Here is a 25,417-nt window from a genome sequence, read left to right on the forward strand (position 1 = left end):
CCCCATTGTGCCTCTCTACTAATCCTGCAGATTGGGGATGGTATGTGCAATGATTTTTCAGAGAAATCCCGAAATAACGGCTGAGTTGTTGTATAGTTTGATTTACAAAGTGTGTGCCATTGTCACTATAAATCTTTTTCGGTATGCCAAATCTAGGAATAATTTCTATAACGAGGACTTTTGCAACAGTAGCTGCATCTGGATTTTTAGTTGGAAAAGCTTCCACCCATTTGGAAAACATATCTACAATGACAAGGCAGTACTTCTTATTTTCGCATTTGTTCAGCTGTATAAAATCCATACAAATAGTATGGAACGGATACGGTGGTGTAGGGAAACTCCCTTGCTTAGGTTTCAATGCCCCTTGTGCATGCTGCTTGTTACAAACATGGCATGCTGCACACAAATTTTTTGTGTAGTTTGTAAATCCATACGTCGTAAACACTCAATTCACTAACTGTACCATCCCCCCCTGTTGAGACATGGCACTGCCCATGGCTCAACAAAGCTGCATATCTAAACAAGTTAGATGGTAAAATCGGTTTCTTCTCTTTGGAGATGTACAGTCCCTTCTCAAGGATTGCACCTCGTTTTATCCACTTTTGTTTTTCTACATTTGTAGTAAGTGCCTGCATTGTTTTTAACATTTCCAAGTCTAAAATCTCAGATGGTTGTAATTCCTCACTCAAAAGAAACACTTCTGAAGCTGAAGCTGCTTGTTTTGCAGCTGTATCAGCCCTCGCATTACCTTTTGAAATTCTATCCTGTTGCTTGGTATGAGCTACGCATTTGCAAATAGCTACTTTCTGAGGTAACTGAATAGAGTCTAACAAATCTAGAATAAATTGCGCATGATTAATTGGTTTACCAGTAGATGTTATCATTCCTCTATTTTTCCACTGCTGCGCAAAAACATGTACAGTAGAAAAAGCATACTGACTGTCAGTAAAAATGTTCATTCGTTTACCTTTTGCCAAGGTACTTGCCCTTGTCAAAACAATCAATTCTGCTGCTTGTGCAGATAAGTTGTGTGGTAAAGACTTTGCTTCTAAAATCTCAGTATCAGAAACTACTGCATACCTCACTAGATTCTGTCCTGTAGGACCCCTCCTGCACGAGCTGTCCACATAGTATGTCACCTCGGCATCATCCAAGGGAACATCTGTAAGATCTTTTCTAGGTAGTGTCTTTTGCTCAATCTCCTGCAGACAGCAGTGTGGTTTGCCATCTGCAGGTGTTGGGAGCAAGGTTGACGGATTCAAAGTTGTGCATCGTTCATTTGTCTTATGAGGTTGGCTCAACAGTATAGTCATACAGGAAAGATGTCTAGCAGGAGAAAGATATGCTACTTTTTCTTGCAGTAAAATAATTGCGACTGCATGAGGCACTCTCAGTGTGAGAGGGTGGAACAATACTACTGAGGCTGAAGCCTGCACTGCCATTGCAGCTGTGACTACTGCTTGTACACAATGAGGCAGGGATCGCGTCACTGGGTCTAGCTGTGATGAATAGTAAGCTATGGGGCGTTTTGTCCCCATGCTGTTGTGCTAACACTGATGTCATATAACCTTGCTTACAATCTACAGTTTGGAAAAATCGTTTATGATAGTTTGGTAATCCTAAAACTAATGAAGAAGCTATCAGTTGTTTCAATTTGCAGAAAGCTGATACTGCTTCTGGTGTCCACTGTAATAAGTCTTGTGCTGCCATTGGCTTTTTGAATATCAAGTTGGTCAGCGGAGCAGATTCCAAAGCTTAGTTTGGAATCCAACTCCGACAAAAGTTAGTAGTACCCAAGAAGGACATAATTTCCTTCTTGATAGTTGGTTTAGGTGCTTGTAATATTGCTGTTTTTCTGTCTTCATCTAATATTCTGCCTTCTTTGGATATTACATATCCCACGTATTTGACCTGTTTTTTCCAAAGTTGCAGTTTGTTTTTGTTTACCTTGTGTCCTTGAGTGGCTAAAAATTGTAGTAATGCTATGGTATCCTCTCTGCATTCTTGCTGGGTGGGGGCTGCCAGCAGAATGTCATCTACATAAAGTAAAATCTGACTGCCTTTCGGTGGGATAAATCCCGCCAGGTTACTTGCCATTTCCTGTGCGAATATTGTTGGACTTTCACAATCCCTGTGGTAGTCGCGTATGTGTACACCTTTTCCCCTGAAATGTAAATGCAAACCAATGTTGGCTGGCAGGGTGTATTGGTATTGAGAGAAATGCATTGCTAATATCTACCACAGAAAAATACTTTTTGTTGAGGTTTTAAATCATTCAATGAAGTGTGTGGATCTGGCACCGTAGGTACCCTGGGTATAACTGCATCATTCACAGCTTGTAAATCTTGGACCATACGCCATTCTCCGTTTGCTTTCCTAACAGGAAATAAGGGTGTATTACATGGTGAATCGGGAGATTCTATTAAGACTCCTTCCTTAAGTAAGGCTGCTATTATAGGTTTGATTCCTATTTCTGCGTCCGTTCTCAAGGGATACTGTCTCTTTTGAGGTCTAAATGCTGATTTTTGCATGATAGTAACTGGTCCTGCTGTACGAATAAGTCCTACATCTAATTTCCCTGTTGACCAGAGAGTCTCTGGTATGTCTCGTAAGGCTTTTTCCTCTTCCTCAGCTGTCCTCACTTGCCTGTGAGTGTACAGCTGTGTGTGTCTGCATTATCCAATTTAATTTCTTTTTGTACTCCCTGTTCGGAACGTTCTAATTCTGTCTGCTTTTCCCACCTTGTGACTTTTTCTCCTAGGTCTGCCCACTTCACATTTCTATCTTTAGTTAAACTCACATGTGGTAATCAATTAGATTTGTAAAGTGCTAGGAATTCCTGGGGCAATGAACAGCTCACTACACTGTTTCCTTCTGTGTCCCAGTACAAATTTCATAATACTAATCTGTTAGCATGGTTTTTAAACAGTTCTTGCTCATATTCTTTATCAGGTCCTGGTCTGCTACAGTAATATAGAGTGCAATGCAACAAATGCTGTTTATCCGTGTAAGGGAGGGAGATTTACTGATGGCTACGTTCATCAGTTCTTCGGTTACTGCCCCTGGACCAGTCATAACGAAGTCCTAGCTGTACCAATAAAATGTTTCACCCTCCAGTCGCACTACAAAAGAATCCATTTGTCGCTGTGCTTCCATACCCTGCATAGTTGGAACTACGGCTATGCCAAATATCTGCATTAGGTCTCTGCCCAAGAGATTCACTGGGCATTTTGCAGAAACAACAATTTTGCTTTTCTGGGTCATCCCTGAAACTGGGTCAGTTATCGCTATGTTGTGGGAGAGTGGCTCCCGATACAGCTGTCCATTAGCTGCTTTCACTAATATGTAGTCAAGTGATTCTGAATTTTCTGGTGGTTTGGAAGGATGTATCAGGGTCCGTGAAGCCCCTGAGTCACACAGGAATTTAACTTCCCTCCCCTCTACCAGAAGTGTAACTTCCGGTTTTGTGTCTGCTAGGTAGAGCTCTAGGCTCAATAATGCTAAGTCCAAAATTTCATTTTCTTCATTATCTGATTTCATGCACATCTTCTACCCCTTCTACCAAATTTGCACTTGTCTTTTCTTGTTTATTCCTTTCCAGTGATTCTTGACTACCATATAGTCAGTCCTCACCCTCCTTGTCTTTTGTGGTTACCTTTTTATTTTGCCTGCAATCCCTTGCTAAATGTCCCTTTTTCCCACATTTAAAACATTCAACCCTTTTATTTCTCTCTTCAAAGTCCTATGATTGTTTATCAGATTGTTTGCCTGGGTATTTTTCTTACCCTTCTTCCCAGTTTGTACTACAAAGACTTCTGATCCGTCTTCTACTGCAGATAATTGAGTTTTCTTTTTCTTTTTGCTATTAAAATGCCTTTCGGCATGTCTTGCATATTCAAGTAATGACTGTAATTTACTTGTACAATGATCTACTATGTGCTTTGTAATAAAGCTGCTAATGGGTGCAATACTGCCTTTCAAAAATGCATTCTTTAGCTGCTGCTCATATGGGGAATCATGTGTTTGGTCTTCAGGTTCCTGCATTCCACAATGGTTATTAAAACATTCTAATAATCTGGCATAATATCTATCAACAGTTTCACCTTCTTGATGTATGCATTGATTAATGCAAGTCCAATCAGCCCTAGGCTTCCATTTCTCAGAGATTCGGTCTGTCAGACCTTTCACTCTGTTGTCCAATTCTGCATTACTATGTGGGAGTGGTCTAAGCTCTGCGTCACGGGGATTCCATTTGCCACTGATCATGTGCCAATCTGGACCTACGATTTGTCTAACTATTTGTCTAACTACTTTCTCTACTTCCTCTCCATTCAAATGGTAACTTAACCTCTTGCCCTGTAAGTCTTCTAAGAATTTTCTAAAATTAACTTTTGGATGGGGAATTCCCTCTGTGGCTTTCCGGATGTCTTCTGGTGTCCACAGTCTATATACTAGAAGAGTTGGGTCCTATCCTGCCTGCGGATTTGGTACTTCTATGAGTGGACATATCTCTTCTTCACTCATAGCTTGCGAATTTTTATTTATTTCATACAATTCAATATCCCCTCTTAAGTTGCGTGCTCGAGACCTGGTCTCTATAGGATCTCTGACAAACGGTTTTGGTTTTGCAGGAACAGCTGGGTATAGCGGAGGTGGATCAGCTTGTCCACTCGCTTCATATTCTGGTAAGGGAAGCGGAGGGGGCGGACGTGCTGTTGCTATTACCAAGTTATTATCTTCTTTATCTAAGAACATTGCTTTTAAATTTTTAATCTTTTGTTCCCTGCGGTTTGCTTCCTCAAGCCACCTGTGTGCCTGAGGGACTCCTAATTGTCATTGCTTTTTTAGCTGACCTTTCGCGTCTGTTTTAAGTTGTCTAACAAGTTTAATAAGAGAAGGTTTATCTAAATTACCATCAAATTTGTATTTATTAACCCATTTTGTATAATACCTAACATTATCGGCACACTGTAATTGCATATATTTCGTCTTGGTTAAGGCGGGTCTCGGGAACTTTTTGTGCACTGATTTCCCATGTTGCCTTAGCTAAGTTAGAAATTGTTACGTAACCCTTTTTATCACGTGGTACCACGATTTACACCTTTTCATAGTTTATCTGGAATAACTGCCTACCTATTCTGTTTCCCTGATCTATGACAAGACAGCAATCTTTTTTGTCCCTGATCTGCACATGCAAATCTTCCTGACAAAAACAATAATACTGTACAAGTCGCTGATCTAAAACAGGAAAAAGGTAAATTCCTCCTTACCTGAGCCCTCCGTGTGTTGATCCCACTGGAACGTTGACTCGTCCTCCAATCACAGATCAGAAACAGTGGCTGGCCTCTTTTGAATGACAATTCAGTCGGAGGTCTTTCAAAGCAGAAGAACTGATGTGGCCTCCTCTCCGTATGAGTTCATGCCACCGGGCCCAACTCTGACCTGAGCCAGAGTGAGAGATATATTTCCGGTCCGAAGAACTAATCTGTCAAAGGAAAAATATACTTTAGAAATGATCAATACACGGTAGGTTCAGGTTAAGGCACTTTAATCTTGCAGCAAGGAGACAAAAACGTGTTAATACAGAGTTGGTCTGACTAGAATCAGGAAATGCAAGCATTTTTATACATTTTCTAATGAGACATTGCCTACCAAGCTGATGTAGTAAATCACAAGTTTTAACATCATCATTTCGTAGTGCTTGTTTATATGATTTTCTGCTTGTGCTATCAATTTTTGTGAGAAACTTCCTAAGAAAAACAACGTGGCCTTGGCTACCACCGGTTAGATATATGCAGTGTTACCATTCAAGGTACTATGGCTAATTTGAGCACAAAGCAAGTATAGATTGCAGTTCATTTCTCCAACAGTCCTTTGTCTGTTTTATCTCTTCCTTCTGCAGCTGTGCGCGTTCTCATACTTCGAACAGGGCTAATTGTTCAAAATCATTACATTATAGAATATGGCATTGTTCATTCATTGCTTCCTGACCTAGCAGATAATCACCTGCTTCTCAAGTACATTTCCAAAAGGCATAAACATGAATATTGCTGTGATAGCAGTTACTAGGTCAGAGGGCATCTTGCAAGTTTCAGAAAGCACACTGCAGTTTCAAAAGCATCTTTTAGTCTCATATGAAATTAAGCTGTATATAAAATTGTGCATATAAAATAGAATGAAAAACGTGTTAACTCATTTAGTTTCTAATTAGCATTAAGCACACACATTAACACATATTTTTCTGACACGTCCCCTTTGGTAAAAACTCTGTACCCATGAACTACCACATAGGCAGCAATCTACTTAACACCGAATGTGTGATAAGAGACCTTGGGACCCAAGTGGACAGTAGTCTCTCCTTTGCTAGTCACATCGCCACAGTAGTCAGGAAGTCCTTCTACGTGGCACACCTCACCATAAAAGGGTTCTCATCCAGGAAAAAAGAGGTCATTGTTCCCCTCTACTCGACACTCATTAGACCCATTATAGATACAATGCCCCTTTTGGAATGTACCTCACAAGACATCTGCAGCAGCTGGAAAGGCCACAGAAATACCTCACAAAGAGGATTACTGGCCTCAAACAAATGCCCTACACTGACTGCCTCAAAAAACTCCAGCTTTACTCCGTAGCATATCGCCTACTCCGAGGTGACCTCTGCCTAACATATAAAGCTATGTCAAACCCAGAGCTGTTGGACATGCTACACCTAAAGAAATCCCAATCCCTCTGAGCTACACGCTCTAGGGACCTAAACCTTGTTACCACATTAAACAGGACATGCTGGAGGGATAGATTCCTGTCCCAGAGACTTCCCATACTCTGGAACAGGCTACACATCTGTGTCAAGCAAAGTTCTTCATTAGCATTCTTCAAGAAAAATCTTGAGTGGATGGGAAATAGGAAATACACCCCGGGGATCACTTCTGTGTCTGTGCTCGACAGTGGCACAGGAAAATAACTTTCTTGGGTGGCATAAGCCAGGGAACCTTGTTGGCTAGGCTTACGTAGGCCCTTGGGCCGATAGCCTAGTACCTACTTATGAACCACTCTGCAGGCATCTTGTATTTTGTCTAAGCAAAGCTGTTTGGCAAACAAGCTGAACAGGACAGTGCAGACCATCGCAAATGGAAACTAGATCAGGGATTCTTCCAAAATTTGATTCATCTGTGGGAAGTTCCTCAAGTATATATTTTTGTCTCCTGTGAAGTTCCGCAAGTATATATTTTTGTCTCCTGTGTGAACAATCTGGAAAAATTGCAAGAAGGCCTGGAAGACAGATGACTTTTTTTTGGCCAGGAATGTTCTGGTATGCCTTTTCAACTAATATTCAGGGTACTTATGAACATTCAGGAGGAATTCACTAAGATCATTGTGTTGACTCCCTTCTGGTCTAGGCAGCAGTGGTTCTTCCTTCTTTTGGAATTGGCCAGGGGCAGTTACCACAAGCTTCCTCACAGGCTGGATCTACTCATACACGAACAGGGGTTGTTCCAATTGGAATTCCTGGAACCCTCACCCATCCCCCAGTGCTGTCAGCATTTGAGAATGTGTTAGATGCATCCCGATACCAAACAACTTCAACTAACTGCCTGAATGATAGGTACTTAATACCTTTAAGGCATCTGTTTACTGAGGCCCTAGAATTAGTGTATGCTTTGCAATTTAAAAAGTAGTCTGCTTTAATTCTTGGAGTTCCTGCTTGATCCACTGTCATTTTCATTCACTGCTCTGCTGCAAATTATATAGGCTGCCTGCTTTGGAACTAGTGCACCACCAATGATGAATTACATGTGTGAACTTGGCATTAGCATATTTAAACCTTTACCCACTATAAGCAGAAATGAGTAGATCATCAGACTTGCACCCAACCTCTCCCCCTCCTTGTGTTGTTAACCAGCAGTTTAGTCTACTTTGTGAATGGCTGAACTGCTCGAGCTGTATTACTAAGGAAGATGAACTTATTTTGGAGTTTGTCCATCTGCTACATATGAGCCATTATGAAGCTGTGTCTTAACTCAGCAAATTGGCTGAGACCTATAAAGGCTGTCGACACAAAGTGGTCTAATTTTTAGGTATTTTTACTGGAGGGAAAAAATCTGTGAGTTAAAGACTGTACTTTGTGGCAATGCCCAGCAGTATAATGTTTCCTGCTGTTGCTTCAACCTTTAGTTTATTACATCCTGTTGTGTTTCTGCCACGTTTTTGGGTGTCAGATGAGCAGTCTTTTATTCTGTATTACATTTTTATATTATTATAGTATTGTTTAGCATTTTGTTACGTTTTACCCTTTCTTATTACAGTTCACCATGATTACCATATGTATATTTATACAGCTGGCTCATTTGCTCTTGTTTTTTTTCTTTAGCTAGTCACTATTCCCACAGCTCACTAGCTCCCACAGCTAGTCACTGTTCCCACGAGAGGAGAAAATATACTAGATCTCATTGTCACAAACATGGGGACAAAATGCTCCACACCGGAAATATATCCCTCATTGGTGAGATCTGATCATAAACTAATCTCACTGGAAATCCACATACAGCCCCCACCCCAAACAAAAAAGACCACAGTGAAGAACTTCTCTAAAGCAAACTTCACACTACTCAAGACTGGTGTGGTATCCTTCAAGGCCCCTGAGCCAGTGGAAACCACAACCCAAGCTGCGGAAGCCCTTACAAATGCCTTCTGTGAACACTGTTAGATGTTATGAATATAAATATGCTGAAAGATAAAGCATAGAATAAAAAATTTGCTTGAATATATGTATAGAGTTTAGCAATGTAAAATGTGCATTCATACTATATGTATAACAGACAGGCTTCTCTTCACAGCATCAAAAAGAAATGCCTAACAAAGCAATATTGGAAAGCAAGGATTATATGATTTTTCTCATGTTTGCAGAACAAATATCTATTAACAGACATCCTTTTTTATAAATTCAGCAGTACGTGATGTTTTTCCAGTAGGAACAGCTTATACAGATGTTTCCTTTCAGAATGGCATCCTCACATCAGCAAAAGTGCTTAAATCACAAAAGGACAATAGAAAAGTCTAAAAACAGACATTATGTGACTTCCCATAGAAGGCCAGAAAAATATACTGAGGAAATAACAACCTATTGTGTGTGTGACTAGCTCTGTATATAGCTATTGTAGTAATTCAGTTATGTGAGAGAAGGGCAGAGAGAGGTATTTTGTAGAAGTCATCATTCATATCTGTAATGAAGGAAAACTTTGTAAATATATGCTACAAATCTGACAGACTACATGTGGTTTGTTATAAAATAAGTTATCTGTAACTGTGCTTATAGCTGCAAAATATATTTCTTTATCAGTGTGCAATTTGAAAGACTTGGTGCTTTAAACAGACTACAGATGGAGTCATGATGTGTCTCTGACTCAGCAGTAAACAACAAGCAAGCAAGCACCAAGAAGAAGTAAGAGCCATATAATTTTTCAATGGTGATCCTTTGACAACGTTCCTAGCCTGTATCCAAAAACAGGGGGAGTGAATGGGTAATGTCACTCCTGTAAAAGCACAGTAACGTTTATGTGAAGTACTTCAGATTTCTGCAGTTTTCAACAGCTTGTAGCAATACAGTTTAATAAACATCTAAATCCGGTGAGACTGCATTCCAGGAAGGTGGAGCAGTTCCATAAATTCTCCAGAAAAGGTACAAGACGAAGTTGTAAGACTGAATCTGCCAGTTTTGCTGTACCAACTTCACAAGTGACTACAGAAACTTTTCAACCATCTACAGTAAAGCAGCTTGGCCATCTGCCTATCTGTTGACTGGTAAGAAAATTATTCTGTGTTACATACAGTATGAAAGCCATAGAGGTAATAATAATAACAAAATAAATGTATATACAGCATATTAGCAAATGTAAAACCTTATTAGGGCAAGTTAATAGTAAGGCATTTTGCAAATGGATTGCAATTTGATAGTAAGGCATTATGCAAATGGATTATAATATTTGACTGGTATCTGAAATAAAATCATGTGTGGTATAAAAATGTTTATTGTGTGTCCAATGTCATAAAAATACAGTGCGTGGCATTATCCAAAGGTTAGACTGTACAGACAAAAATTGTAAAGGTAAAGAACCAAGAAAAGTTAATATGTTGACATTATATTCAAATGTTAGACAGTTATGTTCTGTCACCAGATGCAAAAGGTTTATTTCAGAGTTGCAACAACAGTCAAATCAATTACTGATAGAAACTCTAGTACATTTTGTTACAAAGAAATGTAATAAACTTCTAAAAGACAGACACAATGAGTTCAGGAAGCTTAGACAAGTTATACATACATCTTTTCAAAAGTGCATAGGAGTTTCAAATTCAGCAGAACAGCTTACTAAAGAATGTCAGAAAGACCATGCAACATCACAGGAAATTCAACTGCAGTTGCAGGATAAAGGAAATAAATTAGCTCAACTGACAAAGACTGGGAATTTCCTGCATACACAGTTAATCTGTGCAAAAGAAATATATTTTATAATATGTTTATGTTTTGAAAATGGTTAAGCATGCATGCTAGGATGGTAGGGACATGACATGCTTGTATAAAGATATACATATACAAGACAGACATGCATGTGTGTTCTTTTCATCTAGAGTACATTTGTTTACAATGCACAAAAGCAAAAGGCAGACAACAGCAAATATAAATAAACATATGTTATAATTGTATAGTAACACCAAACAGTTAAAGTTCTGAATTTTAAAAATAAATAAAATCACAGATGGTATTAGTCAAACAGTTTTTGTAAAATTAATGGCAGGACAGTTCAATAGATAAATAAATAAAAAAAATATTGAAATCCATGTAAGGTAATTGTAAAATAATGTCTATTTATGTAGTATAAATGCATAGTTATGCAAGTCACAATCACATTAAAGGAAAAATGCCAAAAGAATTAACTATAGTTTACAGAGTATGAAATGTGAGCTCAGACCTTCCTAGACTGAATGAATAGTTACAGGAAATGTTGAAAAGATAAGATAAACAACAAGACTGATTGCCAGGCAAGTAACTTGAGTTTTTCTAAAGCATCATTGTTATTAAAACATACTTGTTAAAATGTTTACAAGCAACACTATTTAGTAATTGTCATAAAATGCCACAATTGTGCATAGATGTCACTGATAATCTGTTTGCAAGTAAATGTTAAAAGGACAAAAAAAAACTCAGTTGCATCAAGTACAGCCAGCAAATGGGCTATAGTATATATACAGTTCAAATCAATTGTGCAGGAGGGTGTAAATACCTACTAGAGGTAATATACAGTGAAAGCTTTATTTAGTAACCTAATAAAATAAATGTATAACCAAAGTGTTGGGCTGACATACATTCTATTCTCACAGCATAGGGCAGGTAAACAGTGCTGCAGTACTCCAGGGGGAGGGGTACTTTCTCAGTTTTACACTGACTGTATAAGGGGGAAGGGCACTTTCTCAGTTTTACACTGACTGTATAAGCAGTACTGCACAAGGGTCTGAAATAAAGCTACAGAAAAAATAAACAACAAGGGTCTGAAATAAAGCTATAGAAAAAATAAACAAGTGTCTGAAATAAAGCTACATAAAAAATAAACAACAAGGGTCTGAAATAAAGCTACAGAAAAAATAAACAATAAGGGTCTAAAATAAAGCTAGAGGAAAAAATATCTCATTCCTTCTTGACAATACTCTTTTATGGGGGAAAAACAGGTATTAGTGTATTAGAAATACTGGTAAACTGGATTAAACCTGACAGGATAAGATATTTTACAAGTTGTTAATAGCTATCATAATGGTTATTTTTGTATTGTTTAGAATTAAATTGTATTTACAACCTGTTAAATTGTAAAGCTATACAAGAGATGGTTTAAAAAACAAGAGATGGCTTAAAATTTATTACAGCTATACAAGAGAAAGTAAAGATATGTAAGAAATTGATCAAGATTAGTCACTGTTTTTATATGTTTTTGACAAAACAATGTTGTTATAAAAATGCATTAATATTTTTAATTGCTGAGTATGTAGTTTAAATGAATTTGGTATCAATTCCACTAGATATTTCTAAAGAGACATAAACATTTTCCAAGATTTTGCTCAATATTAATGTTATTAAATTTATAAGATTAGACTAAATGTACTTTATAGTCTTTGTATGTACAAATGTAGAAAATTGCAGTACAAATGAGTCTTTGTATGTACAAATGTAGAAAATTTCAGTACAAATGATAATCTTTGTATGTACAAATGCAGAAAAATTCAGTACAAATGAAATTAATGTCTAGTAATGAATATGTGTGAAAAAAACATATTTAAAGAAAAAAAATGGGTCCAGGATACTTACTAGATTGAAATGCATGAACAGCAAACAGTCTATGTAAATACATACTGTACGGGATACATCGTAATAAGTTCAAAAGTAATTTGTCAAGTTGTAATATCACTGGTTTACCCCAGTAAAATAATTGCTTTCAAATATTTATTATCTAAGCCCAGTTCAGTACTTTACCAAGATGTTAATGGGCAGTTCAAAGACATGACCACAATGTTATGGTTAAAATGACATTGAAATTGTGTGTTTTCAGTAGTGTATAAATGCTTGCAGTAGCACATGGTTACTGTCTCTTTTTTAGTTAATTCAACAGTTGCAAAGAGTTAATGGAACAGTTCTAAGTCATAAATTAAATTCTGTGATTGCAAAAGAATAAATTAATCAAGTAAAATTAAAACAGACACAGCTCATAACTGATAAAATATTTTCACAGAATGGTCTGCAAAAGAAAAAGTTGTTAAATACATTCAGGTTTGGTAGTAATACATGTTTTCATTGTATTAACTATGTAAAATTGCATTTTGACTTGTATCAAAAAAGACTAAAGGTTTTATATAAAAATAATGTGTTTTTTATATAGAATGTTTTGAGTATGTTGAAAAACAGAGGGAATTGTTAGATATTATGAATATAAATATGCTGAAAGATAAAGCATAGAATAAAAAGTTTGCTTGAATATATGTATAGAGTTTAGCAATGTAAAATGTGCATTCATACTATATGTATAACAGACAGGCTTCTCTTCACAGCATCAAAAAGAAATGCCTAACAAAGCAATATTGGAAAGCAAGGATTATATGATTTTCTCATGTTTGCAGAACAGATATCTATTAACAGACATCCTTTTTTATAAATTCAGCAATACGTGATGTTTTTCCAGTAGGAACAGCTTATACAGATGTTTCCTTTCAGAATGGCATCCTCACATCAGCAAAAGTGCTTAAATCACAAAAGGACAATAGAAAAGTCTAAAAACAGACATTATGTGACTTCCCATAGAAGGCCAGAAAAATATACTGAGGAAATAACAACCTATTGTGTGTGTGACTAGCTCTGTATATAGCTATTGTAGTAATTCAGTTATGTGAGAGAAGGACAGAGAGAGGTATTTTGTAGAAGTCATCATTCATATCTGTAATGAAGGAAAACTTTGTAAATATATGCTACAAATCTGACAGACTACGTGTGGTTTGTTATAAAATAAGTTATCTGTAACTGTGCTTATAGCTGCAAAATATATTTCTTTATCAGTGTGCAATTTGAAAGACTTGGTGCTTTAAACAGACTACAGATGGAGTCATGATGTGTCTCTGATTCAGCAGTAAACAGCACAGCAAGACTGTGTGTTTTAAGAAGACTTCAAATCCACCAAGCAAGCAAGTAAAAAGAGCAGCTCAATATAATTTTTCAAACACCTCCAGGACTGCATGGATCAGGCAATCCCAAATAAAACCAAGACTCTTTCCACAAAGGGCAAACGTCCAGTCTGGTGGACCCCAGCCATTAACAAACTTTACAATAAGAGGAGAAAGCTATTACATGATAGAACAAAATCCATAAAAGAAGTCACCCCTGATCATTATTAGTAAAAAAATACGAGCACTCATAAAATCAACTAAGGCCAATTTTGAGAGAAAAATTGCCATGTATTCAAAGGATAATCATAAGGCCTTTTTCAGCTATGTTAGGAACCTGGGTGGAAACTCCCAGATATGCTCAGAATTAGTCCAAAATGATACAAAAATCACTGAACCCACAGACATTGCCAACATACTGGCAGACAGGTTCAGTGCAAACTTCACCCCCCCTCTCCCCCCCTAAAGAAGAGATAACTATCCCAGCGGAGTGTAGCCTCCCAGACATCTCAAATGCGCAGGTGAAAGCTGCTCTCTCTAAAGCTAAAAACACAGCATCAATGGGACGGGATGGTGTCCCCGGCTGTGTGCTACACGTGCTAAATGAGGAATTAAACCCACACATAAGGCAGCTGTTTAATCTCAGCCTTACCACAGGATACGTGCCCAAGGAGTGGCGTACGGCAACTGTGGTCCCACTCCACAAAGGCGGTGCCTCTACGGACCCTGGTAATTACCGGCCCATAAGCTTAACAAGTCTAGTCTGCAAAGCTATGGAGAGGATCATAATGGAGCTCATAAACAGAGATATAGGGGACTTGCAGACATTGGACCCGACCCAGTTTGGCTTCGTCAAGGGCAGATCATGCCTTTTGAACTTGGTCGACTTCTTCGAAACAGTCACCAAGGCCATTGATGAGGGAAAGGCAGTCCATACAGCCTACCTTGACCTTGCAAAGGCTCTCGACACAATACCCCACTCGGGTATTGTAGAAAAACTTACCAGCTTAAATGTAAACCCATATGTCACAAGATGGGTTGCAAACTGGCTTAAGGACAGAACCCACAGGGTTAGAGTTGCTGGCGCTATGTCAGACTCCAAGCCGGTCACAAGTGGTGTCCCACAAGGCTCGGTCCTTGGCCCCCTATTGTTCGGCATCTACTTCTCAGAAGTACAGGCCAACATGGGAGGACTTTGGCTGACAAAGTTCGCAGACGACTGCAAACTGGGCGCCATAGTGGAAAGTGCATCGGACACGGATATCCTTCAGAAGGGGCTCACGGAAACAGATAGCTGGTGCCAGAGCCATGGCCTGAAGTTAAACGCCAAAAAATGTATAGTCATACCCTTCGGGAAAAACGAGGTAACCCCAAGCTACCATATAGGTGGCAATCCACTAAGCACAAAGAGGTTATCAGGGACCTGGGGACCCAGGTTGACAGTGGTCTTTCTTTTGACACTCACGTTGCTAAAGTGGTTAGAAAGACCTTCTACATTGCCCACCTGATCATGAAGGGATTCACATCCAGATCTAGTGAGGTCATTGTTCCCTTGTGCTCTTCACTTATCAGACCAATGATAGAGTACAATGCCCCATTTGGGATGCATCTCACCCGACATCTGCAGCAATTGGAGAGACCCCAAAAGTTCCCCACCAAAAGGATAAAGGGACTCCAAAATCTGTCATATGCTGCCAGATTGAAGAAATTCCAGCTCTATTCAGTCGCATACCGTCTTTTCAGAGGTGATATGTGCCTGACATACAAGGCCATGTCCAACCCGGAATTAATGGACATGCTTCACCTCAAAAAATCCAAATCCACCAAAACCACTAGAGCAAGCGACTTAAACCTTAGCACGGATATAAATAGGACGTGCTGGAGGGATAGATTTATCACTCAGAGACTCCCTATGCTGTGGAATAAAATCCCGGTCCATGTGAGGCAGAGCACCTCGCTGGCTCTGTTCAAGAGAAATCTTGACCTGTGGATGGGAGATCGTAGGTTTACCTCGGGAATCATCTCTGTGTCACTGCTGGACAGAGGCACAACAAACTAATGGGTACAGTATTTTTTCATATAAGGGGTGGCGTAAGCCACAAAACTTTGGGCTAGGCTTATAAATGCCTTAGGGCAGATAGCCTAGTATAAACCTATGAACCTAAATGCTGCTGAATAATCTATGACCATTGAGTCCAAATAGCTACCATCTTTCAGAAAGAGATGTTTGAGAACAAAATGAAACAAATTAGATCCTTGGGTCACCCCTTTAAGAAGTATGGTTTCAGAGGTAAGGAGGCAGATGAATAGAACAGCCTTTCTAATGTATTAGTAGACTTAGAAATACTAACAAGAATACAAAGGATAAATAATGCATATTTAAGGGTGAAGAGAAAGCTGGTTTAGATAGCATTTGCAACTTCTCCAATAAGCAGGAAAGTCGGTAGACTAGGTGGGACTAATTTCATGATCTGCTATTAGAACACCATGCATTTAAATATTTATACTTTGCTTTTAATTTATTCTTTTGTGTTGCCCTTACGGCTCAGGTTGTTGCTGAAAAGTGTCAATAATTATCAGTCCATCTACCCGGCAGACAAATGAAAGCAAACAAATTGCTGACGATTTTTAGTTAAAATACAGGTTTCAGAAGGACAACACTTGAGATTTTTTTCCCATTTATCTCATGTCAGACAAAACCTCCTTTTTACCTTGGGCTATAATACTGGAATTTTTCCACCTAGAGATGTCTCTGCCTTGCATTGCTGGAAGAATATCATCTAACAGGTAAAAGGAAAGATGCTGCTTTGGAATGGAGACAAGTAAAATTAAGAAATAATGAAAGAAAAACGCACACAAAAAGAAGTTAAATTGTAATATGTGCTCTAATCTCTCTCTCTCCAGTTCATGTCGTGTATCTACGTTGCAGCACTACTTTACTGACCACTCTTTGATTTGTAAGGCCAATATGTCATCCATAACAGAAAAATGTGGACACATCAAAGCTCTAACGTCACCGTATCAGAGTTCTGATATCAAGCGAACTTCAGTCCCAGAAGACAAAATTTCTTGGTCAGTTCCATGGCCAGATTATAGCCCAGTAGAGTACACAGCACCATCTGTTCTCAAAGGACCTGTGTGGGCAGACCCACCTATTGGGTGAGTGAATCTAGGATTAATCACAGCTTAATTATAATAAGTAATATAACTGTCTTGCTTGTGCCATTGTTTACTGTACTGTTAGCAGTATTTACTTTATTTTTCCTCTTTTTACAATGTATGTTTCTCTCTCTGTTCTGCATCAGTGTGTGATTGTTTGATTTGCTTTTCCCATCACAGCTGCTATAGCTGAATATGAAAGATTTATACCATTTGCTTTAGCTTTGTTTTTCTACCTTTTACCCACTTCTGCTGTATGAATGTATTACTATGCTGTGTGTGTGATTCATTGTCTTTCTTTGTATCTCATTAATGATATTTACATTTTTATGTTAAAATGTTGGTAATACAATGCTTTTCTTTTACAGTATTGCATTAAATGCTACATTGTATCTGTTTGAGTTTTGTACGTCACATTTCCAGTTTGTCTGGAAAGGGTTTGATGATTACCTGTTTTTTATAGGCTTGTGAAATAAGTGGGTATGTAGTCCCACCCCCTCCCACAAATAACTATGGAGCAGTTAGTGGCTGTAGTTTCACAGTCAGCACAGCATGCCAACAAGTAATATGCAAGGAACTGTTTGCCTTCATAGTATACTGTAAATGTACACTAATGTCTGGGGTAATAGTCAACACATGCTACACCTATTTAAGCTTTACACTGTATAGCTTCAGATCAGAGTCGTAATTACTGCCTCCCAAGAATCTCACCCACCTTACTCCCAGCATGGTGCTTTCCAGTGCTGTCTTACCAACAGTAACTGAAAACTTGTCCAAGACTATTTATATACGTAAGCACATCTACACAGTGTTTTCCTGACAGGCTTAGTGATATTTCTTTTGTACAATGGCCTTTTCCTTGTCTTCACACTAGTGCTGCTATCGGCTAGCCAATTCGATCACTCCAAAACACAATTACTGTTTGCACTTAAATCAACTGAAAAATGTTGGTATGGTCGCAATAAAATACATAATGGGTCTTCAAATGCAGAACCCATTAACTGAGTTTACATTCCTTCAGAACACATACTGCTGTGCTAATAAATATACCACCATAAGCATTTAAATCTGAATAGAAAACTCCCTACTTGCATACTTTTCAATTGTGCAGAGTTTCACAGAATGTCCAGATTTTTACCTCATATTTTTGGTCTGTATTTCATAAAATTGTGGTTTTCTGACAAATCATTGGCAAGTCATTAAAGACTAAAGTTAGAAAATAATGACAGACATTTGAGTTTCAGACTTCATAACCTTCAAAAAGGTATGCTAACACAAAACATGTTATTCTGTCAACGTTCTAAGTTTGTTAGAGCAATATTTAAAAATTATCCCTATTTTGGGCCTTTGCCAACCCCCCCCCCCATTATTTATGTCTTTGCCCAGATTTCTTGCTCTAAGAGGACGAGAGTTAAGTCTACTTGAAATAATTACAATTAAGCAATACAATTTTTAAAAATCAAATATACATGCAGCTACAAAATTGCACAGAAGAGTGTTTAAAACCAGCAGGTGATATACATAGCTAATAAAATCTGAAGTAGTTGACTTCATTTTATCTGCAACCTGTGGGTATACGGATCCGTATTGGATCCGAGCCAGCAACTTTTTTTCTAGCATCTGCTCCGAGCTGTTCTCCTTACCCATAATGCCCTACCATCTCCTATCCTCCCTTAGATCTCGTTTGCCACGCCAGTAGTGTGCATCGTGGTCTCCTTTGCTCTGAGCTCAGGGATAGTAAGTGTTATTAATACTTAAATCTAGTGTGTGTCTGAGTGATTTTTTTTCCCTCCTCCCCTTGTTTAGTGTATTGCTTGTTCGTCTGTTTAAAAAAAAAAAAAGTTTTGCCAACTTGGTAGAGTAGTTGTTAGGCCTGCCCTTCCCCTCCCTGTGTTTGTGCGTGTTTTTTTTTTTTTTTTTTTTTTTGGTAGGTAGTATTTTCCTTTTTGGTGCAGGACCATGGCTGAATCTATTTTCAAGAAATGTACAGAGTGTGGCCATCAGCTCTCCCCGGCTGATGGTCACACTGTGTGTGATTTGCTTGGGAGTGGCACATTTGTCCACTCATGCTATCTGCACCGGGTTCATTCCGAGGGCCCTTAGGGATCAGAAGGCCAAGTTAATAGCCAAAGGCCTTCTCCCCGCTTCCATGCTGGAATCTGCCATGGCCTTGGTTTCTAGTGCTCAACCTCCCACCCAGACTGGGACTCAACGTCCCTCTTCTTCTTCTTGTGATGGGTCTAATAAAGACAAATCTACAGTCAGCGTGGCTGACAAGGAAAAAGACAGAAAGGTGCAGAGAGGATAGGGACAAGAGAAAGGACAGACATCGCAAGAGATCCCCGGACAGGGAGCTCTTTCTTAGTCCCCCTTCTAAAGCCATAAGGCCTGTTTCTCCATGGCTCTGGTCTCCTCGTTTCTCACTGGAGCCGTTGGAACATTCGGACCCGAGGCCTTCCTCCCCATTGCGCAGACCAGCCAGATCCGAGTCGGTGGCCTCTTCGAGGTCGACTCGGAGTTTATCGGACATGGATGTGAACAGAATGATGCGGAGATTCATTCAGACCCAAATACAGATGGGAGTCTTGCCAGGCCCCTCTCCCTCTGGAGGGGGGACCTCCATGCCTTTTTTCCACCCCATCTCTCCATCCCTGATCTGTGCTTCGGCTTCGGGGCTCTTGGATTCAAGGATTTTTGGAGCTGATAGCTCGGCGCTGACTGTTCCTCCACCCACGACTCCGGCTGTTACCTTGAGTTCCGCGGATCTGATTTGCTCAGATCCAAGTGACTCTTGAAGCCGCAGACAGGGAGTCGGAACCGAGGGAATGCATTCTTCGGCTCCGACCTTTTCGGTTCCGACCCATTCCCTCGGATCTTAGGCTACCCTTGCTTCAGCTCCGGTCCCTTCTTCGGATCCGGGGAGGGCATCTTCCTTGCTGGGTGCTAAGGTGGTCCGCTCTCCTTCGGCCTTCGAAGTGGTGGAGAGGGTTCTCTCCCAGGGATTGAGACCCCAGCCCATCCCCTCGGATTCTACCCAGGCCCCCCTGGATTTGGCGATGACTCCCTTCATCCTGTCTCAGGGACAGCCCATGCCAGTGGATCCTAAGGTTAATTTCCCTGAGGAAACCCCTGCAGCTCACGAATCCCCTTCTGAGAGTCCCACTGAAGAGGGTCACCATAAGCGCAAGTGCAAAAGGAGGCACTTGGACTCCCTCGAGTCCCTCACTACGGACACTGACTTAGATGAAGGAGAAGGTTCCCCCAGGTTACCTCCTGAAGACGTCTCCTTCGGAGAAATCATGGAGATCCTCTGCCAGAGGGGAGGTTGGTCAGCCCCAAAATCTTCTGGGGATGAATCAGTGTTCCTGGAGGCCTTTGGCCCATCTACTTCCTGGGTGTCTCAGCCAGCAGACCCCTTGATGGACCTTATCACCATGTGGGCATGGAAGGAGCCTGACACCATAGAGCCCATCCCCAAATGCCATGACAAAATTTTATCTCCACCTTTCGACAGACAACCTTGGTCAAAAGGAGGCCCCAGTCTATGGTATGTTGGTTGCAGCGGCCACAAAGAAGGAACTAGCACAGGAGAGTTCCTCAGTCCACCCTCCAGACAAGGAGTCCAGGTTGGGTGGATATGTTTGGGAAGCGCATCTATTCCTCAGCGACCTTTTCAATCTGTGCGCTGAATTATTTGGCACATGTAATCCGGCTTCAGCGAGACCTTGCTTCGGAATTCGCTGAGTCGCCCCCAGAGTCTTTATTGCCACAGGACAGACAGTTGTTCCCTGCGAAAATGTCTACTCTGAAGTCAGTCTCAAATACATCTATGCGGCTCCTTTCCCATGCCATGGAAGGTGCAGCTAAGGCGGCTGGGACAGGCATAGCTATGAGACGTCATGCCTGGCTCAGGTTGTGTCAGTTCGCGGACCCTTTCATGGTGTCGTTTATCAACGCTCCCTACGACGGTTCTTCCCTTTTTTGGAAGACTGTATGTGACACACTTGTCTAGAGCGAAAAGGACGGGAAGACTTTGTCTGCCGTCAGGATCTGCTTCTCTAACCCTCAGTGGTCCTTCTCTAGGAATCAGAGGGCAGAAGAAGATGTGGTTCTGAAAATCTCAGTTTCCTCGGGATTCTCAGGACAACTATTCCCCCAGAGAAAGAGGGGGACAGGATCAACGCTGACCCAGAGGTAGAGGGGGTCCCAGGTATTTTGGGTCTAGAGAACCTTTCACTGATAGAACTGGTCAGCAGCCCTGATGGGTTGCCCGACTGTCCTACTCTGGAAGCAGTCGGGGGAAGATTGTCCTTACACCCAGCGGCATGGGAGTCCATTACGACAGATCGCTGGGTGTTGGATAATATCCAGAGGTTACACTATCCCATTTGTTGCCCCTCCAAATATTCCAAAATACCTCCCGGATGTTCCACCCACTCACAGGGAGGCCGCAGCTCTAGAGATTTCAAAGCTGCTTCTCAAATGAGCCATTGAACAGGTCCCCCCCGATCAGTCCAGATCAGGTGTCTACTCAAGGTTCTTTTTGGTGCCAAAAAAGACAGGGGACCTCAGGCCCATTCTAGACCTGTCAACATTAAACCTGTCTGTAGCCAAACAGAAATTCCGGATGTTCACCCTACAGTCCATTCTACCTTATCTCCGAGAGTGCGACTGGATGTGTTCATTAGACCTCCAGGATGCTTACTACCACATCAAAATACACAGAAGCTCCAGGAGGTTTCTGCACTTCCGGCTGGGAGCCAGTCATTTTCAGTTCAGAGACCAACCCTTTGGTCTCACCACAGCCCCCAGGGTATTCAACAAGGTAATGGCAGTTGTAGCGGCTCACCTGAGGCTTCAGGGTATTCAGGTGTTTCCATACCTGGACGACTGGCTCTTCACTGCGCCCAACAAGCATCACCTGCATCTGGCCCGAGATTACTTCATTTGGTTGGCAGATTTACTTGGAATTACAGTCAATGTTCAGAAATCCCATTTGCAACCAGTACAACTTCTAGACTTCATTGGGCACGGCTAGACACTTTGCAGATGAAGGTATTCTTAACTCCAGACAGGATCTTACACCTCGGGTGCCATATAGCTCAGATAGCGAACTCCAAGTCTCCAAAGGCGAACGAGGTTTTCCGGGCTCTGGGCTCCATGGCTGCCTCCATATCGATTCTCCCTTGTGCGCGCCTTCATATGCGGGTTCTTCAATGGACTCTGGCTGTTCAATGGTCTTGGCTAGATCTGCCCATGGAATTTCCGATCAAGATCAGTCACGTCTGCAGGATGTCTCTTCTTTGGTGGTTAAGTTCACCGGAGATATCAGAAGGACGCCCCTTCCCGTCATATCCAGTCCAAGCCACAGTGACCACGGATGCCTCCCAACTCGGGTGGGGGAACACTGTTTGGGAAGGACAGTCCAAGGCACGTGGTCCCAGTCAGAGACCAAGTTGCAGATAAATGTTCTAGAGATGAGGGCAGTGTTTTTAGCATTGGAAGCCTTTCACACTATCCTTCCTCTCGGATTGATTGCATTTCAGTCAGACAACATGTCGGTTGTCTGGTATATCAACAAGCAGGGGGGAACAAGATCCTACCCCCTATGTCGCGAGGCCACGAGAGTGTGGGAATGGGCGATCTCCACCGGTCTGTTTATGATAGCAACGCACATCCTGGGGTGCTCCAACATTTTAGCAGACAGATTGAGTCGGGCTATTCTGATGCCGTACGAGTGGTCTCTGAAACAGTCGGTAGCGGAGGAGATCTTCCTTGCATGGGGTCAGCCTTGCTGCGATCTCTTCGCATCTCCTTCCAAGGAGAAGTGCAGCGAGTTCCTCGCTCTGATTCCCTCACCAGGGTAGTCCCCAGAGATGCTCTAGTCCATGCTTGGCCCCCCGGGCTTCTGTATGCTTATCCACCATTGCCACTCATTCCGAAGTTTCTTCAGAAAGCTTGCCGACTGACCAATTGTTTGTTTCCTTTTCCAAAGCATTTCTGGGAAAAGCTATTTCTAAAGATGTTCATCATGTTTTGCTGTTGCAGTCATTACACTTGGGTTATCCTGCTGGCAGGCTACCCGCAGTCGGCCTGAATTCCAAAGTCCTGGTCCGGCGTCAGTTGCTGTCACCTCTTCCCTGACGTCAGTGCGCCAGGGGTATGTAAAATGCAGCCAATGCCATTTTCTCCCGTCTTTCTTACCATGCAGTGCCCGAAGCAAAAGCAGTTCGCAAGTGCCGGTCGGCTGACTCCTGAGATTTTCTAAATTGAATTTCAGATCCGAAGTCTTCAGTAAAGCGAAGTACCCCATTGGGGAAACTTTTTCTTGCTCCAGACCAATGTCAGTAAAAGTTAACAATTGTATTTCTTGTGGTAAGCAAATACCTCATAAGGATTTTCATTCTTACTGTATTCCTTCCCTAGGCCCTGACCACGACGTTGCTAGTTGTTGGTTTTGTGCTAGATTTAACCAACGCACTATTAAGCGTCAGTACGATTTTGCTTTTCATTACTTTGGCCGAAGGGTTAACTATGTAATGCCGTCTGAACAGCCGACGACCGGAGTTCATAAAAAGCACAAGGAAAAAGAAAAGGACAGGCATCCGAGGTCTAAAACCGACGACGAATCCTCTGACACCCGCTACCTCAGAGCCACAGGCCACCTCCAACTCCCACGTGGAGACAACTAGGCCTCTGGAAACTCAAGGTATTGGGCCTACGGAAACTATTCCCTCAGATGGGTCCAGAGCTGTTGAGCAGGCATCGGCTTCTGAGGGTATTTTCAGACCCTACACAGCTTTCTATCAAGACCACTTCAGCAGCCAAGACAAAGTCTAAAACACCTTTAAAGACAAAGAAACAAGTACAGCATTCTCCAGGACAGTCATCCATGCCCAAGAAACAGATGCTTAAAATGGCTGAGGACCCAATTACCTTGATCAGGGGTTCCTACCCCCCTCCTGATAAAAGGCCTAAGCAAGAGACCGACTATGATTCCTCTGATCAGGTTTCTATTTCTTCTGATTCCTCTTCAGAACAGGGATATTCTCTTCCTTTCTATGAGGACTCTGATGCTGAAGAATCTATCCCTTCAGCCTCTCCTCCTGAGGACTGTTCTTTTGGGGAAACCCTGCACACCGTGAGGGAGCATTTCCACTGGGAGAGCCAAGATTATTCAGAATCCAAGAAAAGGCTCAGAGACTTTCTTTTATTGCCTCAACACAGACCTCTTGCTATTCCATCTGTGCTAGACATTGTAGGTTATGTATTTTCTGAGTCCAGTCTGTCTCCTGATTCTTTACCTCCTGCACCAGGTAAGCCAGATAGGTACTACAGGGTTCCAGATTCACATAAATTTCTTTATAAAAACCCTGCTGCTGACCCAGAAACTATATCTCAGGGTCCCAAAGGGGTCAAGGCTTCCATTGCAAAAAACCCTGTTCCCTCTGATAGGAATTCTAGACCACTGGACAGATGGGGGAAAAAAGTTTACACCTCTGCTACTTTCGCTGCAAGGGCTTTAAACTGCCAGTTTTACATGCTTAAATATCAGCAGTACCTAATGTCTCTGCTAAAACAGAAAATGCTGACAAACTCTGAATGTCCTGAAAACAAGGAAATGCAGGATTTATTGCATGCAGCTGAACAAGTGGGAAAGCATACTTTGCAATGTGGTTTTGATTCACTAGAGACTTCTTGCAGGGCTGCAGTTACAGCCTCTGTCATTCGAAGGCATGCATGGTTAAAGGAACAGAGTCTGCCTGATCATGTTAAAGCAAAAGTATTGGTTGCTCCATTACAGCATGATACTTTGTTTGGTGTTAAGGCAGAAGAGGTGTTAAAGAAAATGGAGGATAAAGCAAAATCTATGCAGACAGTAAAGGATTTCTTACAGGTTCAGCCACCCAGATTTAGCAGGAACTGGCCTTCTAAGAATTGGTCCTTTCCAGTGTCAGGCCACAAAGAGGCAGATACAGACGCCCTAGAGGCAGATCTCAGCCCCAAGGCTCATATAGGCCTAAACAATGGGGTGCTTCTGCCTCCAAAAGCGGAGAAGACAAATCACAACCATATAGGAAACAGTCCCAATGACTTCCCACTGCCAATGCCAAGCACTTTCCTTTTGGCAGCACCCATAGGGGGAAAGCTAGCACGTTTCTCACAAAATTGGCACATGATAACCCAGGACAAATGGGTACTGAATATTGTTTCTCAGGGTTACAGAAAGGCAAAAGGTATGCCAGACCTGCCACACAATCAATGGGCAGAGGCGCAAAAGCAAATTTCATCTCTCATGGACATGAGGGCTATTCAAAGAGTACCACAGCAGGAGCAGGGGCAAGGATTTTATTCAAGACTTTTCTTGGTACCCAGAAAGGACAAATCCTGGAGACCAATACTGGGCCTGTCTATTCTAAATACTTTTCTGGACGTTCCAAAATTCAAAATGTTGACACTGCAGCAACTTCTGCCCATGCTAGGCAAGAAGGCTTGGCTTGTAACTTTGGACCTCAAAGAGGCATACCTGCATGTCCCAATCAGACAATCTTGCAGAAGATTCATA

The 25,417-nt window shown here is 41.3% G+C and overlaps 1 protein-coding gene across 2 annotated transcripts in view; it reads left to right on the forward strand.

Moving 5' to 3' along the window:
* NUDT9 (nudix hydrolase 9) overlaps nucleotides 1-25,417 on the forward strand; it is a 394,594-nt gene that overhangs the window by 74,630 nt on the left and 294,547 nt on the right. For both annotated transcript variants that reach the window (XM_044086274.1, XM_044086275.1), the window contains exon 2: nucleotides 16,597-16,851. In XM_044086274.1, coding sequence (XP_043942209.1) covers nucleotides 16,597-16,851 — 255 coding nt within the window. The remainder of the gene's footprint in view (nucleotides 1-16,596; nucleotides 16,852-25,417) is intronic.

This window comes from Protopterus annectens, chromosome 10.part0 (genome assembly GCF_019279795.1).
Source record: "Protopterus annectens isolate FY-2018-M chromosome 10.part0, PAN1.0, whole genome shotgun sequence".
Classification (NCBI taxonomy): domain Eukaryota; kingdom Metazoa; phylum Chordata; order Ceratodontiformes; family Protopteridae; genus Protopterus; species Protopterus annectens.